Source organism: Agelaius tricolor, unplaced genomic scaffold (assembly GCF_023055355.1).
Source record: "Agelaius tricolor isolate 1412-34295 unplaced genomic scaffold, bAgeTri1.0.p SCAF_14, whole genome shotgun sequence".
NCBI classification, from domain to species: domain Eukaryota; kingdom Metazoa; phylum Chordata; class Aves; order Passeriformes; family Icteridae; genus Agelaius; species Agelaius tricolor.
Genome location: NW_027269274.1, coordinates 13,277,296 through 13,296,271, shown reverse-complemented (window position 1 = coordinate 13,296,271; position 18,976 = coordinate 13,277,296). Strand labels below are relative to the sequence as shown.

Below are 18,976 nucleotides of genomic sequence, written 5' to 3'. Positions count from 1 at the left end.
TTTTTTCCTGGCTGAACAATTTTTATCCTTTGGCCATTTTGGTTGAACCAAGCCTGCAAATATGGAAGAATATTTTATACTTTGAAGTGTACATTCCACAGAAAAGTCAGTGAGTTTTTGTTATTTGTGGCAGTTTCTGGGTTCCTTCCTGAACAAGATTTAGAAATATCTGAGTGCAATTTCAGCTTTTTAATCTAAATCTCTGTAGTAACTGTTACACCCAGAAGGCTAAACTCAGAATTAGAGACATGGGAGATATAATTTTGAAGTTTTCCTGTTTCCTTTTCCCCCCCTCATGTAGGCAGTTTGTAAAACATAGGTTTAATGGTGGTTAGGAGCACAGATATTTTGTTCAGAAGTTGTCAAGTGCTGAAGGATTAGGGAATGCTCAGGAGAATATAATGGCTCAAAAACCTTTTGAAGTATATTTGAATAGCTCTTATGGCATTAAATGACCAGTCAAAAAAAATTCGTGTTCTAGTCACAAAGTTCTTGAAAAGCTCAGGAGGGAAAAACCTGCAGAAGTGCTTTAGTATCACATGAGGGGTTGCAAAGAAAGTAATTTCCTATACCTTAACACTGTTAATTCTTTCAAATCTGGAGGCATTAAAGTAATTTTTGGCTGAATTTTAGGAACTATTAGTAATTTTCATTTATTATATATTATGTAGGATATAGAATATTTAAAAGCTGTGACAGGGAAGTTCCTGTGTGGAATTGTGCAGGGAACAATGTGTAAATAGGACAAAACTGTGAGATTAAAATCTCATACTAAGATAGACCTCTCAAAAAACCTGCCTAATTCTGCTTTCACTATGCCATGTTTGTGAGATGTGTTCTCTCCTCCTCCCCTGCAAGCACAGGTAGAGATCATAGAATCATTAAATGGGAAAAGACCCTTTGGATCATCAAGCCCAACTGTAAATCAAGTCCAGCCATCATGTACTTGATATCATGTTCATTATTTAATACCAAGCCAAAGGATTTCAAAACTAATGAGAAATTACTTCACAAAGGGAATACGTTAAAATGTTGCTGTTGTAATGTTGTGTTACCTTGACCAGATTGGATGGTTTCTGTTTTAGTCTCTTTAATGGCATTGTACCTCAGAGATTAGTGATACAACTCTTTTCAAAGTTAGGTAGAGAAATAAACTGATTTCTTTTTCAAAGGCAGGCAGTAGCTAAATTGATAATGCCTATATACCTTCAATTTCTGCACAAATCACCCTGCTGCTGAAATTGTGAAATCTACTCGAGTGGGACCAACCGCAATATTTCTCTCTCTTTTATTTTCCCTCACAGTCTGTCCAAGAAAGCATCAAAATTTTTGAGTCGCTGCTATGAAACCAAACCTGCAGCTGCCCCTTCTCATCCTCATGGAGAGGGAGGCTCTGCATTTCACAGAAATGAATCCCAGCATTTCAATTGTTGTTCAGTGGAACACGCACGTGGAACATTTCACAGATGAGCTTTGCTGTAATTCTCCTGTCACTGTTTCAGGTTCTGTTGTGTGGTAGGTTTTGTACAGGACACAGCAAACTTTCCATGCACATTGATTCTCTTCGTAAGGAAGGTTCTGAGATGTAAAGTTATCACTTTTCTACAAAACTTTTACACTTAAATCAGAATCATAAGATAATTTAGAGTGGGAGGGATATCTTGAGCTCATCTAGTCCAAAATCCTGCTCACATTTGTATATACATATAATTTCATTAGCGGAGAACAAGAGTTTTACCTCTTTAATTAATGTTTATTACACTTCCACTACCTTTCATTAACACTTTTCAAGAGCAGCAGTTTTCTGGGTGCTGGTATCTCTAGCAGTGTGGATTCCAAAGTGCTGAGCTTATCAGGACCTTAAATGAGCAATATCTGAGTACAGTGCACACAGCTCTGTGCAAGCACATGAGGTTGACCCTTCCCATGCTGACACAGCACCCAGAAGTGATGTGATTTCCTTGGGGAAAGTTCCTGAAAGTGTGTCTGTGGTTTTTTGCCTGCATTTCAGAAAAAAAGCAGGATGTGCTAGGAATTAACCCAAAGGCAAGCAGTAGATGAAACAAATGTGCTGCTTGGCTGTCAGGGAGCATCTTCTCATGGACCATAACATTAATTCCTAGATAATAAAATGTAGCTGGAGAGTCTCCTCTGGTGTTTATTCAAAAGGAGAACTGGATTCCTCTACTTGCTCTCTGAAGCAAAACCATCAGTGAGTTAAAGATAGCAGAAAAATATTTATAACGTGTTCACATAAGAAAATTCCTGATGTAATTTCACATCCCATTGTATCAGTCCATTACAGATTTCATTTCACATACTTTTTCCCTACCTGCTAACACAAAATCAAATATGTGCATGACATCAGTGTGTGTGCATTTGCAAAAGCAAGTATCAATAATCTGAATGTAAATATGTTTTTAAACTGTTCCTGCTGTAGGCCCTAGAGGAGGAATTAATACGTGAAATTTCATTCAGTTTTCCAAAACAACTTTTTTTTGAGGCCTTGTTTTTTAAAAAAACCATTAATTTACTAGGAGTTCGATCTTCAGACTTTTAAAGCTTTTTTGAATTCTCTCAGTTTAGGCAAGTGAAACCAGAAGAATCAACTGCTTTTGGAGCTTCTGCAAACCTCAGGGCTTTATATTGCTCTGCAATAGAAACAGTGATAGGAACATCAGACCAGGCTGGAAGAAAGGTTCATTGATATTTGGAAAAACATAATCTCACCTGAGATTATGAGAAACATATAATTTAAACCAGTAGTATCTTGAATAATGATTTTTAAAAATTGCAATCCATTATCATTAATATAATTAAAAAAAAATTGATCGCCAGTAAGATTTCTCAGATACTTCCCTTTTCCAGAATTACAAATAATACTCTTAACTTCCATTTTTTTCAAACACATTTTTAATGCTCCTTGTGTTCCACTGATAATTTATGGATTAAATGACCTCAAAACAAATCATCACTTGAAGTGTCAACCAACATTTTCATGTTGTTTCAGAAAACCTTCATGGGTTTCAGTAGAAAACACATTGTGTGAGTTCCCTACAGCTGTTATATTGGTACTAGTGAAATATAAATGAAATTGGTGTGAACATAAATATGTTCAGGCTGTGGTTCTTTGATATTAACTATGGAGACATGCAATTTGAATTTTTTTTTTTTGTTTGACATGTGTATTCTTCACATTATATAAGCATCTTTCTGTTTAAATGGTTTAAAATATGACTGTGTGGTCTCCTCAAATTAATTAGTTTTGTTTTTTTATTTTAGGGTTTAACTTTCTCTTTTCATAGTGAAACCTTTTCTTCCTGACTAATTTTAAAGAATAGCTTTGAAGGAATTAAGCATGCTGGGTTTATTTATTTATTTTTCTCTTTCCCAGCTGTAGGTATCCAGATGAAACTTGAATTTTTCCAGCGGAAATTTTGGACTGCAAGCAGACAGGTACATTTTAAATTGAAAGTTTTTTTGTCATTGAATCCACAACAGTTTTTTATCTGTGAAAGTGATGAACTTGTCAGAAGCAAAATATTGTAAAGAAACAATGTATTTGAAGACTTGTTCTGGTTTACATTTGGATACAGAAAAGGAGAATTCAGTGATGAAGAGCATTGCTTGATTTTTGGAAGCAAGTTAAAAGTTTATTAATTTTTTGCCCCAATACATAAGGAATTAGTTTGTTGGTACATGTTTTTTCTCCCTTAGAGAAAGTGTAAACAGTAAACAGAAGTGTGGAATTTGTTTCTAGTGAAGGCAGAATCATGACTTCTCACCTAGATTTTCTCTCTAACTGTAAGATCACACAGGTTAATTAGCAAAACTACATTGATGAATCATGGTTGGCACTCAGTGCTCAATAAACTTTACCTAAACCATTCAGGGATGATAGAATTTGTACTCACTGAAGAGGATAATCAGGTACTTTCTGAGGATTAGGAGATGCCATCCCAGGTTTGAGAATCGATTGGAACTGTGCTGTTACAGCAAATACACCCTGACCCCACCCCTGCTGGAGAATCTCCTCTCGTCTATGAATGGCTTCAGAAATGGAGGAGATTGTGGTGTTTAAAGCAGCTGAAATTGTTACAGTGTGAATGAACCCTTTCTCTGCAGAGAGAAACAGAACACATTTGGTGAACAATTCAAAAGTTTGCTAGTCATTTTTAGAATTAATTTAGATAAAGATGTAATCAATATCATCTCCTTTAAAATTTTGCTCGTATGAATTTATATAAAGTTTTATTTTTTAATCATCAAAGAGAGAATTGAAAATACTTTATTGATTTTTTTTATCCTCTGCAGTGTGCATCTCTCGATGGCAGATGTGCTATAAGTTGTGATGATGAAGTAAGTATTTAACAGATTTTTTTCCATTGTATACCTTTACTGCAGTAGAAGACACAGTTGATGAATTTAATTTGAACATCTCATTGTACATTATGATCTTTATCACCTTCTAAATATTACACTGTTTGGATAGGGAGACTTTGTTTTTATGCCTATTACAGGTACCCACTGAATTACAAGGTTGACTCCAGTACCTCAAATATGTGTTGCAATAATTTCTGCTTTGTGAGTCCAGTTTGGGAAATAATTTGAAGCAGTGCTAAGGCATTTGTTTACCACTTTATTGTTAATGGAAAAAAAGCACTTTAAAGTCTTCAGCTGGACACCAGCAGGAACCATACATGTAGAAATTTAGTAATAGTGTGAACATTGCTGATTTAGAGATTCCAGACTTTTTCTTCATGACAAAACACACTTTTGACAGGACTCAAACAAATATCACAGCTTCTCTCTGTTGACTTTCACAGCTTCTCTCAATGGCAAGAAAATGTCTACTGAACATTTACAGTATAAATTAAAGCATTTAAAAGTAAACATGAAGATATTAATGCAAATTGAATGGCACAATAGTCAATAAATATTAATGACTATTAATAATAATATGGTAATTGTAAGTATAATTAAAAATAAAGGGAGTCAAGTGACGAGTCTATGATACCTTTGATCCTAAAATAGAGACAACCAATTAATTAAAAATACTTTTTTTTTTCTTGAGAGCTTTGCATTTGCTCATTTATTCTTGTTTTCCTGATGCCTCGCGTTTTATTTGCATGTTCTGTTTTCTTTCTATTTCATTTTTGGGTTTTTAACCCACATTACATTCCATTACTGTTATTGTATCCTGGAGCTGTGAAAAATACATAGAGGACTTGAACTGCATCAAAGTTTCTGTAGTTCAGATGTGTTCTCAGACCTCAGTTAACATTCTTGCTGTGTTTATTCTGGACTTCATGCCTACAGTTTTACAAGCTCAGGGACTCTCCACCTATGGAACGTTCCCTTGAAATCTGAAATTCACTGAACTTGAACCTTTGGGCAAACCTGAGCATAGTTCACTTCCAATACCTGTGAAACATTTTGAATTAGAGCTTTTTTATACAGCTGTAGTCTATGCAAATGCTCTTATCCAATACATAAAACTTGTATCAGAATTCTGACATTTGCTAGTAATGAGTAAATGCATTCTGCTGCCCTTTGTCCATGCTAAAGTTAAATTACAAGCTGTTTCTTTCACACAGTAGTAATACTGGAAGTTATTTATCTTGCTGGCAAGGGGTGAATGAATGGTTCTGAATGAATATTTTTTTTTCCTAGTTAATATTTCTAAAATGGATTGAAATAGAAATCGTCTTATCTTCACATTCCACAAAAAATATATAGATTCCATTTATTGCATTATACCTGTTATAACAGTGCTAAAAATTGGTATCTTTTATCGTTCTGAACTGTGCTAGTGAATAACCAAATCTTAGAGATGTGAGACATGGCTACTAATTCTTGAATTGAGCCAGTCTTTTCCCAGCAGCACATAAACCATAAACTATGAAATTAAGCCTACACTTTTTCTTGTCCAGCATGACTTCTTTTATTTATTTTCTATACTATGGAGAAATATTGTTCCTAAAGCAGTATCTTTAGATTAATCTTTCATGCATGAAGACTGCAAATATTATCCTCAAAAGACCTCAGTGCTGCCTTAGCTCCTCTCCTGGGGCAGTCAGTGGGAGGTTTCAGGCTGGCTTTGGGGAGAGCAGAGCTGTGCAGTTGGAGCCAGAATCTGAAATTCCATCCCTCACACACCACTGGGCTCAGGGAGCTGCCTCTTCTGAGTGCATCAGCTCTGCTCAGCTCCTGCCCAGCACCATCAGCTTTTCCCATTGCATTTGCCAGCTTTGGGCTTTCTAGCAGATCAAAGGTTGCAAATGAGTTGTTTCAGCTTCCTTTCTGACAGGTTTTCTGTCACTGGGCTTGCCTGTAGCTTGGGTTTTCCTTTTAGAATGAATGTCCTGCATTTGCATTAGGGAATGATGTTCATTCTCAACTTTTGCCTGGTTTCAGCTTCAGCTTTTTTTAAAACCTCCACTTCAAGCTAGCATTTCTGCAAGTTTCTCCTCTTTGGCCCCACAGGACAGTGCTAATATGTGGCTAGAATGAGAATCAGGCACATGTGAGCATCTCTGGAAACATCAGGCTGCATTTTCACATCTTGCACACTGCTACTGCACGGGGCTGCTTTCCCCCCTAAACCAGCACAGTCATCTTGCTGGATGTGCAGAGTGTAGCAGAAAGCATATTTTGTCATATTTCTGTAAAAATTTCCCCATTTGCTGCAGGAAAGGTTTTGAATCAAAAACAAAGCCAGGAGGATTCCTGTATTGAAAGCCATTCTGCTTATTTTTTCCTTTTATACAAATGTCATGGAAAATTCAATAAGCAAAGATAAAAATGTTGCTGATTTCGACCAACAATAGAAATACAATAAAGATTTAACACTGAGATAGTTATTTGGCAATCCTGAGGAGAAACCGAGTTATATCAAGGTTTCAGGGTTTGAGTTAAACCTCATGTTGAAACTCTGAAGTGCAGTAATTAAAACTTTGCCTGTAGCAAGTAGTTCTGTGAGGTTAAAATGGTGCACGTGTGTGTGGAGGGAAGCTCTGATTTGGCTTTACCTTGTTTTATACAGTTCAGACGTCTGACCTACCAAGAGCTAACAGTCCTGCCTCTAAACCCAGTTCCCAATTAAAAATACAATTTGAAAAGCTTTAGGAGACCTGTGGGGCCTCTTTTACAGAAGTTTCTGGCCCCATCCCCCAATGAACAAATTAAAAAATACTGCCTGGTCCCCTGTTGGTTCTGCAGGCTGACACTGTGTTTTCATTAGTACATCGTTAGGGTAATGACATTGTGCTGATGTTTTTCTCCAAATACAGGAGGAGCCATCAGGAACACTGAAGTTCTCTGCCTTTGCAGACTTTGCCATAAGGAAAACTTTTAAGAAGGGATTATGAAACCACAAAATTTGGGGTTTTATGTTTGTTTGTAATTACATTATATCCTCCCATTCTGTACACATCTTTGTTTAGTTTTGCATGAAAAAAGCATACAAATTAAATTGGATAATATCCAAGAACCAAGACTACACTCATTTTGAATTTATGTAAAACCTTCTAAAAACCTGACATTTTTACCCATTTAGAATTGACTTAGAACTAAAGTATATAATTACCTGTGTCCTAAAATCAAAAATTAAAATAGTACTTTATTATTTTTCAGACAATCAACTGTTACCTAATAGATAACAATGGATTTATTTTAGTGTCTGAAGATTATCAACAGGTAAGTGTAAGATTTTTCTTGAGTCTTCTGATGTAACATATTAATCTAAAATTAGTTTTCTTAAAATAGGCCACCATCTGAAAATGGTAAGGAATTAGCAACATTTAAAAAAATCCTTCTACAAAGAATGTAAGCTTTATTCTCACTGGAGCTCAGTTTCTTTCTCCCATTGGAGCAGGGTCTGTTCTTAAACTCATAAATGTTCTCTTTAAAGACCTTTCTTCCTGAAGAAGTGTCTGTCTCCTGTAAGAGGGTTTTACTCCAAGAAAAAAAAACTTCCTGTGCCATTTTTGTCACATGGAAACATTGGGAAGGGAGAGGGGGAGGACACAGAGCTTTTACATTCAAACTTAAGATAATGAGATTTTACAGAGCTGTTGGCTGAGGAGTTTGTTTTCTGAAGGGGATTACAGTCATTGAAGGATTAAAATTAAGCACTCAGCATCACAATGGAGAGGACAAGAAATATGATTATCACAGAATCATAGAATGTTTTGCTCAATCCTGCAAACCTTGTGAAGGAACCATCACCATTCTCATTAACCTGTGCCTGAAAACTGCTGGGATGGTCCCCCAGCAGTTTTCATGCCAGGATTATCTGAAGTTGAATTGGTTTTATGTGTTGGGACTGTGAATAGGAATAGCCACACTCCTACTTAACCCTCAGCTGAATTGAATTTGTTATGGTGAGCATGACCTAAGAAATACACTCATTATGGAATGATCTTGATACACTGAAAACCTGTTTGTCTCTTTCCCCTTTAGTTGTTGGTGCTATTTACAGATGCACAGCTGTGACTTGTGCCAGTGGTTGGCCAGCTCATAGCTGGCTATGGCCAGTGATGATTAGGAAGAGTTTTGGTACTCACCTGATAAAAGCCATTTCTGTTTCTGTGAATAGTTTGGACAACTGTTGCACCAGAAATGTGGAAATGTATTCTGACCTGTTTTATTCGTTAAATGTATCCAAGTCAAAGAGGGGCAGCAGAGAAGTCTCTATGTTTATGTAAATTTATAATAAGATTACATTAGTGTATGTCTATTTTATATATAGTCTGAATACAGGCTGTTGTGGGTAGAGAAGGGATAGAAAAGTGGGATGATGCCTTACTAATTCTTGATCTATCTGGGGTTCCTTTAGCACTGTTTTTCTATCTATCAGCTTGCCAAACATGACCTGAACTGCTCCAAGAATCAGGTTTGTGGAGCAGAGTAATTCTTCTGAATTGCAACTAAATCCTGATGTATTAAAAAAATGATAACCTGAGTGTAACTGCTTGGGGGAGAACTGGCATTTACAAAGGGAGCTTTTGTGGAGAGAACTGTCACTGAAATGTCTTCATAAGGCTGGTGCACAAGTTGACAAATCAGGTTTCTTGCTATCTAAGGTTGTAGGAGGCATTTATGGTTTGGAGTTTCTCGACGTTGCCTGCCTCTCCAGTCGTTAGGGTAATCTTTCTTCATCAGTCAGCCAGGGCTATTGAAGCTGGTATTTTTAGTCATGTTCCTTGTGTTTCTAGGAGACTTTACATACCCATATGTTTTGGAAAATGTTCCAAGGTTCCCCTGAGGAAAGGAAGGGGGAAAAAAAGGCAATACTTGCCTTTTAGGTGGAGGAATGCCTTTTTTTAGCTAGGGCTGTAACTTTTCTGCCTGCCAACTCCCAGGTGCATACTTGAGGTCAGCTAAGTTCCTTGTAATGGAATTGGGGTTTAGTTCATACAAAACCCATGGAATCCATGCAATTTGAGAGTGTAGTGCCCTTTCCCCCTCATAAATTGTGGGATTTCTCCCTTTAAACAATGAAGAGAAATATCCAATCCTCCTGGGAGCTGAGGCTCTAAAATAAAACAGGTCTTCCCAAGGTAGAAAAGTGCTGTACTTGCAAGATTTTCCACTGTCACATGAATGGCTGCAGATGACGGAGTCACTTCCATCTTGCTGACCAAATTTATAACAGCAATGTTTGTTTTCTCAACAGAGATTTATTTTTATTAGTCCACAAGTACTGAATAGGGACAAAATGAGTAATTCATCAAGCTGAGTGGTTTTAAGTATGAAATGACTCTGAATGGAGTTAAAATTTATAGGATTGATGAAATGTACTGTTCCAGCTCCTTAAACAGGTCATACAGGAATTATAAACAATGTTTTTTAATGACTGTTTATGAAATCCTCTCACAACCTGTTTATATCTTTTTTGAGTAACATTTTAATCACAAGAGTTTGTGATCAGATTAGTGTGTTTTCTTTACAAGCTTTAGATTTGGAAGGCTTTTATTTTTGATATTGAATGTTATATAATGTACCTCAATATATTGTTTAAGCTCTCACATCTGCTCAGGGGCAATAATATAATCCCAACAATTTGCCCTGACTGGGAAGTCCTCTTCAGGCTTTATGTAGCAGCAGTCCTGAAAACCTGTCTATGTAGCTGTCAAAGCCACTCTTGCCAGATCCTGAATATGCCACTTGAAACTGCATCCAGTGTTGGTTTGTATTTATCTACACTTTTGGTAATTCCTTGCATTTTCCCCTTACAGACTGGTTACTTTTTTGGGGAGGTTGAAGGGGCTGTGATGAACAAGTTACTAACAATGGGCTCTTTTAAGAGGTAAGAATTAACATTTTATCTCTTAGAAAATGTTCTAACAAAAAAATCAAAGTCCTGTAGAAGAAAGCCAAGACTGGCAGCGTGGCTGGATTCTCATCTATACCTCTGTATCTTTTCTATACAACCTGAGTGTAATTTGATTCCATACACATCAAATATTGAGAGTATTAGAGTCAGCCTAAAGTGAGTTTCTTATTTAACAATGGTTTATTTGACTGCAATGCTAAAACTGTGTCCTTTTCCTCTTCCCACTGGGCTCAGGTGGAAAAGGAATTGGGCCATATCCACTACTGAGCAGTTTTAAAAAGCTCTAAAGCAAAACATTTATGCCACGTTATCATTTTGACCTATAAAAAGTTGGAGATTTCTCGAGCTAGACAGTGCAAAATGTCCTGCTATTGAAGGGAAAATGTGTTCTCCCAGTAATCCATCTCCATTCACATGCTAACTTACCTTTGAACGTGGTTGTCACTATTGATCTGATCTCACTATCATGATGACATTAAAAACTAACAGTGATTTTGTGTTGTCCTTTGAAATAAATTATGCACTCTGAGGAATTAAGAATAAAATTTCCCTTTTACCTCTAACTCACCACTGGAATCTTCATGGCTTTCATGAGGTCTAAGAATTGTTCATGTGGTCAGAGCTGTTTTGTACCCCTTTGTCCTCTTCAGCACAAGAAAACTCCTTTTATACTTTTCCTTTTCATTTTCCTATGCATTTCTAGTATGAATAAAAAGACATATCGCTGCTGCCATCCATCACTGAGTTTAGCTTCTACCTGTGAGGGTGTGTGCAGAGCCTCTCTGAATCTCTCTGGTTTGTGGGCTTGCTTGGTAAATCAGCTCCCTTAAGCTGTGCCTGTGCATGGCAGCTGAGTACCACTCCCAGGAAAGGACTGACCTGAAATGTGAGCATCTAGCACTCATGGAATCACCCATCCCCAGTCCTAGTTTTCCAAGGGTGGTGACTTTTTTTCATTCAGCACTATATATTTAACATATGCTGTAGAAGGAAGTGAAGTAATACCACTGTTTATAGACTGGATTTGGCAATGAAAGGATCTGTTTGGACAAGAGATGAAGCATTTTATTTAATGCAAAGGACAAAATACAGTCAAAACCAAGGGATAATTCTTTAACTTGTCCCAGTTTGTTTAGTCCTGCCCAACAAGGCATTTCAAACAGAGGATCTACTCAGTGATGGGTACCACCATTGAGAAAACAGGCTTAGCTTGAGAGCTCCTTGTAAAATGTAGTGGGTGGATCTTTGGACTGGACCATTGGTTAGGATTTTGCTGGTCTTGTACTTCATTATTAGAGATAATGAAGGCATAAGGTCAGTGCAACTGAGCTGCATACTAAGAAAAATGTAAACACAATGAGCCAATTATTCAACCATGATAAACTGACCATTGCAAATCAGTTAAAGATGGGATAGAATCAAAGTGGAGTAATTGCAAGTGAGCAATTTTCCTGACAACAGATAGCAGCAGCAAAAATAACCCCAACAAACTGTCTTTGAGCTGTGTTAGATGAAGCCTTTAAATAAATTATGTGAAGAAGACATCTTCGCTGGTTCTCACAAAAAATAGATGCATTCACAATATTTGTAAGATTATTAATTTGTCTGGGTGAGGATTGTGTTTTGCTTTTCCAACATTTATTTATATGGAATAAGAAGGAAATAAAAAGGGTGCTTGGTTCAGTGGCAAGATCTGTCAGCAGCACCACTTCCCTGAGAGCACCAAGTGGGCCTTGCACACATTATATTGTCATTGCTGCTCTCACCATGGGGGCAGAGCTGAGAGAGAGCTCTGCCATTGCATTTCCTTCTGAAAATGCCCAGAGCCATCCTTCCCTGCAATTGCTTCCTACACGGCATGTACAGTCCAGCAGGTGAATGTTATAACCCTGCCCTGCTGGAGCTGGTGTGCTCCCTTTGGGCTGAGTTTAGAAGGCTCTGTGCAGCCTGATGTGCCCTGCAGAAGATTTGCTGCCAGCCCCAGCAGCCGTGGGGCTGGGAGTCCCCTCTTCCTCCGGTGCACAGATCCCAGTGGCAGTGCCAGGGTGTGCTCCCACCTCGTGATTCCTGCCAGCTTCCAGCCCCTGCACCCACAAAGGGAATGAAACAACTCTCTGTCTGCTCTCCCAGCTACTGCACATTTGGAGTGATATAGAAGTGCTCTGTAGGATTGAGATGGGAGTGCTAAACAAAAGGGGGGTTTTTGCTGCTGACTGTATTTCTTTTCAACCTGCAGCAGGATGAAATTCAATTTTTATGTTCGCTGTTTATTTTTTAAAGTGAACTTAAATACCTCCTTCCCTCCTCAATTTCTTTAAACTCAGTACGTCTTTTGAATAATGTGTGCATATGTATGTATGTATATTTTCTTAGTTTATGGGGTTTATAATTAGGGAGAAAAACTATATCAGTGCCTGCACAGCAACGTGACATGCTCTGTGATTTCATTTAGTAAAATTATGTTTATCTTATACCTTAAGTATTGCACACAGTTAAATAATTTAAATATGATTTAAATGTATTATTAAATAAATTAGGATGTGCTTATGGAAAAGTATCTGCTTCACATAACTTAGAAAAGTTTCTTTATGTTTTTCTCAGCACTTTGTTTATATAAAAACAGTGAAAAAAAAATTCCAACAGCTCAAACCATGAAAATCTAAAAACCAACACTAACATCAGGAAAATTAAGGGCTATCAAAGCAATGAGATCCCTAAAGAAATAAGCATAATAAATCTCTAAGAGAAAATGAAACATCTCTTGACTTCCAAACACTTTCACCCTTTCCAGCAGGAGGAAAACGGAGCAATTCTATATGAAAAATATGGAAGCAGCATCATTTCCTCTTGCAGTTCTCTTTCCAGCAGGCATCCTCTTACACAGAAGAGTCTATGCATTGGTATTTGGCATTTAGTAATTTTGTAATTTTGGTATTTGTCAGTATTGGCATTTGACCAGTTTGCCAGGATGTAGGACTGAAGTGGCACACCCCTGAAATGCAGCTTTCCCAGAAGCTAAGGCTCAGTCTATCAAGGTCTTGCTGCTCTGAGAGCTTCTGTTGTTTCCCAATTTTTCTTGTTGTGCAGATCCTTCACCTGTGCTCTCCTCATGCACCAAGAGGCAGAATTTCATCTGTCTTGATTTGCTTTATAAGCAAAACCTAGCAAGTGCTTTTTTCCCCAGGTTATGAGAATAAAAGAAATTCAGAACTTTGTTCTTCTCCTAGAAAGTTTAGTAAATTCTTAAATCCAAATCATGAGAACAGTAACTCATTGCTTAACAACAGGACACAGTTTTCACTGATGCAGCACAGCCTCCAAAGGAAGGATATTTTTCTATTTTGGCCAATTTTTAATATTTAAGCATTTTATTAAGATATTCTTAATATCTTAATATTCCCCCCTTTGTGCTAAATTCACACTAACATTTAAAATTTGTGTTTATTTTAATGTGGATTTTTGCAGTCATGGATTTAGCTGCCTATTAATTGGGCAAATAGTACATGTATGCTTTGGAGAAGATCAGGCATAGACTGAAGGAACATTCCAAATTGCAGCTGTTGGACTTGGCATTGGACAAATTGTCATTACCAACAAGGTTTAATTTTTATTTCAGCATTTACTAAATGTGCATCTGGTACCTGCACACTGAAACTCCCACGTTGCTGTGGGGTATGTTTTCTGCTCATATTTTAATCCTGTGATATCTAAAATTAATGTCTTTATTCTGAGTTTTAGGCATTGTTTGACTTTGTCTCTGTAAATATTACTTTTAAAGCAGCGTATTCATACACAGAATCAGGTTTATACCCTTAAGGAGAAACACAGGCATATTTGTTACATAACCTAGTTCTGATTCCATATTCTGTAAATACAGGCTGAGTTGTGGTTTTTATACATGTTAGTCCTTGAGAACACTGGCAATTGGGAATAGCTGAGCAATGAAAGCAAAGATATGTGATGACGAGTTTGTTTTGTCAAAATGCTGTAATTTAGTTTAATTCTTCCCACTGATTTTGGTGAGAGGTATTACCCTGGCAGCTTCTGGACACCAATAATCTGCCAGTGCAGGTGTGAGAGGCAGAGCAGCAGCAGTCTGGGGTTTCCTACAGTGTCCTGCTGTCTCCCCACAGGAGCCTCTCTAGGCTTAGGAACTGCTTTGCTTTTCACACCATTCAGCACTGTCCCTCTTTCCCTTCCTTGTGACAATGCCCACAGGCTGCACACCTTAGGTCTGAGTTATGAACACCTTTCCACCACAATCTAGCTGTAGTCATCACTAATTTTTCCACAGATTGCTGAATAAAGCGTAGGGTCAATAATTAGGACTTCTGTATTATTGGCTTCCTTTGTTCAGGTCTTTAAAGCATTTTTTTTTCCTATAGACTGGATGTTCACTTCCATGTAAAAAACTTATTATTCCTACACATTATTTGAAACTCACCAAATCTTGAACCGCTGACAAAACATTTGAAATTTTATGCATTGAAGACCTTTCAGCTGCTACAATTGTCATTGGTGGTATTTTATACTACACCAAGTAGAAATCCATGAGTGTGATGAAAACCTGGCTGAAAGCAATAGAGTGCATCTGCCAATATATCCTGTGCTGCTGGTAGGTCTTGGAAGTTTAATTTTCTTGAACCAGATTCATACTCAATTGTAAGTCCATTGCAAAGTAGGAGAGTGGAATTTACTGTATCAGGAAATTGACAATAAAAGGGTTTTCAGTAAGATGTGTTTGGCTGCTGAAGTTACATAAATGGACAATGCACATTTTGGTTGTGCTTAATAGCTGATGCTGACCACAATTGCTCTGTGGACTTCAGGTGTGGAGGGTGACAGCGTGGTGGTTTCAGAAAGTCTCAGGAATGTCCTCTGTAGCAAGAGCAGAGCTCCCCTGGGAGCTGCTGTGATCCAGAACATGCATTTGGGCACACAGGTGGGCTTAGGAAATTGTGTTCCCTCACTATTATCAGCTGGTCAGCATGGTCACAGCAGGGTCAGCTGCAAACAGTTACTTAAAGCTGAAATACAATCACTTCAGAAAGGGTGCTCTGGAAGACTTTCTTCTGCAACACTGGGTTAAGTCTTTCTGAGTGAGAACAACATCTATTTTCTAAAATCTCAGAAAGACTTGAGCAGTAAAACAACGCCTGGAAATGACACTTGAGCACAGGAGCACCACAGCATCGTAGGCAACTGCTTTGAGTGCAAATGCTCTGCTGCCTTTTATAAGGAATAGGGCTGGAAGGCTTTTTCTTCCCTATTATAAGAATAAAACCAAAACAACTGGATTTGAAATAGTGAATGCCTTGGAACCCTTATAATACCATCCATAGTGACAGAGAATCAGGAACTGGTTCAGTATGTTGCAGCGTTCAGATTTCAACGTGGTTTTCAGTTTCATGCACTGATCTTTGAAGTGTATTACAAAATTCTTATTTGGTTCCAGGTCTTTTAAGAACATTTTGCAGTAATGCTTTCACTGATATATTTTGCACATCCTGTGCTATGATTGTCTGAATCATCTTTAGGAACTTTGAGCTAGGTGTTCAACAGCCCACTTTGAAAGTTACTGAGACAGCAAATGCATTGTTTTAAAGCTGAAACTTCTTCCAGACTTTTGTTCAGAAAGCTATGTACCTTTCTAAGCATTTGCTCCTTTTGTTTCTTTTTGGTTTTCCTTTTTTTAAACCCAGATACATTGGTTGACTTCTCATTTTTCCTGAACCAGAACCTTCACACTGGAAGATTCAAATATATTTGCTCAAACTAAACTCATCTAACTAAAACCAATATCATCCAGAGATGATATCAAACCTTTCCAAGTTTTGTAGTGATCCACATGATTTTGAGGTTGTTCATTAAAACTCTTTCCTTCTGCCATCACTCTAAAATTTATCAATTTTTTCCCTGTTAAATGAAGAGTGTTCTAAGTACATTATTTACTGGTTTTCATTCCCTTAATCGTAGTGCAATCTTAGATTGCTGAATACTCCCTGTAATAACATAAGACAATCTACAATAAATATAACCTAGCATGTTGGGGTTTAGTATTAATCATATTTCTGGTTATTTTTGGGAGTACATATTTCCATCTTTTAATACATTTTTATCTTTGAGCATTTAAAGAAACTATTGACTTTATCAGAATGCAATAATTACATAAGAAATGTAATCCAGGTTCAAATACTGAGGGGGGAAAGGCTTTTAGCAATATCAAAAATTAAGTTCAAATTAAAATAGAACTTTCACATGACATATAGTAGTATATATGTTCTATTTATAGTATAGAATGGTATAACAGTGCATATATATATACTAGGATATATATAATAGTATTATAATAATAGCAGCTGATTACACTGCTTAGCAAAATAATGAAGTCCACTGGTTGACCATGAAGTTTTGCTGTCTGAAACTCAAAGCTGAGACATTGATTACACTTTCAAACATGGAACCAAGCTTAATAAATATGTTGAAAAAAATTTACAATGAATAGAGGCAAAACCATGTATTCTGCTTCCAAGGCTAGGTATTAAATGAAGCAAGATGAGAGTCTTTCATCCATATGGAAATCCATATGGAATTTCTTGATACTCGGCACAGAGCACATGAACACCTGTAAACTGCCCTTTTTATGCATTTATCTCTTGCCTCCATCACTGGGTGGTCCAGGTGCACACACAGCACCACCGTGCTTGGATCCCAAAGAATTAAACAGTGGATAAGGCTGAGCTCTAGAAATTCCTTTCCAGGGGCTGGATCCTGAGCATGGCTAAAGGCTGAAGAAGAAGGAAGGGAAAAGGCAGGGGAAGTGGTGTATTTCTGCATGCCACAGAGGCAGCACAGCTTACACGGTGTACTGCTCTGTTTGTCTTGGCAGATCTGGGTGCGCGGATCTGGCCGTGGGCGGGATGCTGCCAAGGATGGTCAGTGTGCGACTCACACCATGTTTAGGTCTCTAGTTATGTTTTGTCTCCCATGTGCCTCTCTCTGCCAGTCCACACAACAATGCCTTCCTAGGCATTGCTATTCTCAGCAAAAGAGAAAAACAATGATGTAAGCAGTATGACCATGTGCTAAATGTTCAGCTGAAGCTGCGACATCCAATATGTTAGAGATTTTGTCTGTAAGCCAGAAAGAAAATATAGACATAATAAAGAAGCTTTTAGTGATGATTGCTGTCACAAAATTAGATCAGAAAAAAAAAATAAATATAGTCTCTTCCACAATGGAATACAACATTTTATTGGTACAGCTTGCAAGGTTTCATGGCATGCAGTGCAGGATGCCTCGTGGTGATGCTGAGTGCATTTCATGACCTGGTTTTGGCAGCTTCTGGGACTTTCTCTGTGTAGCTGAATTTGTGTGCTTTTCTTTCCTCTCCACTTAGAAGCAAGGCACACATTGCAAAACATTTTAGTCCCATCTCATATCTCTAATAACCATCTCTGTCCAGTTGTGTTCCCTTGTCCCTCTGATGATGCACAAGCCAAATGGAAATGTTTCAAAGAACAATAGTGAGTTCTATATATTTACACTTGTTGCAAATTATCAGTTAAAGATTCTTTACATCTGCTACAGATTTTAAATGTTTTGTTTATGGATGGAAAAAGTTTATTGATTGTTCTACGGACAGACAGATTTAGAGAAATAATCACAATAATTCCATGTACTAGCTCTGAGTTCTGGATTCTACATTTAGATCTCTGAAGTGTTTCAATGATGAGTAAGATTGCAAGCATAAGTAAATTTCCCTGTTTACTATGCATCTGAGGAGGCTTCTAGCATAAGTTGATTACAGCAAGGATCTGGAATATTTTGCCTTCATGAAAATAAGCAAAGGTAAACCCATCCTGCTTCAAGTATCTGTACTGTCAATGCACTGAAATTCCACCTCTGTCTCCTTCAGAAGCAATGCCATTTTCAAAGCAGTTGTGCACTGAGATGCTGGGGCTGTAGAAGAGCATTTCTGCTTTTACTGAAGTTTGAGTGGTCAGTTGTGAGAAGCCTCTCAAATGCATAGGCTCTGTCACTTTCTGGGGCTCAATGTGCTGATCTTAGTCCAGAACCAATTGTTTACGCATTGTGTTGGATGTGTATTCTCCTCCTCCCGACATTGTTTATGCCATTGTGTGTTACACTCTCTGCATATCTTCCCTGGTTCCTCCCAATTATGCTTTTGCTTTGTTCTGTAGTCTGCTAAAATCCTTACAAAATTTTCACAGCATTTCTTACACTCTTCCATATAACCTGTATTTTAACGATCCCATTCCCTCTTTCCCCCCCAGCTGTTACAATTTTTATTTTCCCGTCCACTTAGTGAGCAGAATGTTCCATATCATCATTTTTATTCCACTGTGTTTTCTTCTTTTATTCAAGCAGTTTTCTGTTCTTCCCTGTAGAATTACCCTTTATGACTACCAGGCCATGTGTAGGACAAACAAAGAGAGTAGCGACAGTGCCCATAGCTTACTGGACGTAAGTACAGCTCCTCTCATGAGCATCTTTCCATGCCACCATCAAAGAAAATTGCTGCAAATATCTCAGGGCCATTGGAAGACTGTTATTTTGATTTGGAATGCTTACAGCTCTCGTGTTTGTCCCAGAGCATACAAAGGGTGGTTCCTT

General features: G+C 37.6%; 1 protein-coding gene across 4 annotated transcripts in view; it reads left to right on the top strand.

Moving 5' to 3' along the window:
• Window positions 1-18,976, top strand: part of CACNA2D3 (calcium voltage-gated channel auxiliary subunit alpha2delta 3) — a 385,811-nt gene that overhangs the window by 340,383 nt on the left and 26,452 nt on the right. For 3 of the 4 annotated variants that reach the window (XM_071439768.1, XM_071439767.1, XM_071439769.1), the window contains 5 exons: window positions 3,395-3,456; window positions 4,315-4,359; window positions 7,636-7,698; window positions 10,242-10,312; window positions 18,751-18,826. In XM_071439768.1, coding sequence (XP_071295869.1) covers window positions 3,395-3,456; window positions 4,315-4,359; window positions 7,636-7,698; window positions 10,242-10,312; window positions 18,751-18,826 — 317 coding nt within the window. Of the gene's footprint in view, window positions 1-3,394; window positions 3,457-4,314; window positions 4,360-7,635; window positions 7,699-10,241; window positions 10,313-17,228; window positions 17,275-18,750; window positions 18,827-18,976 lie in introns of all 4 variants that reach the window. The other variant, XR_011681184.1, reaches the window with a different exon arrangement.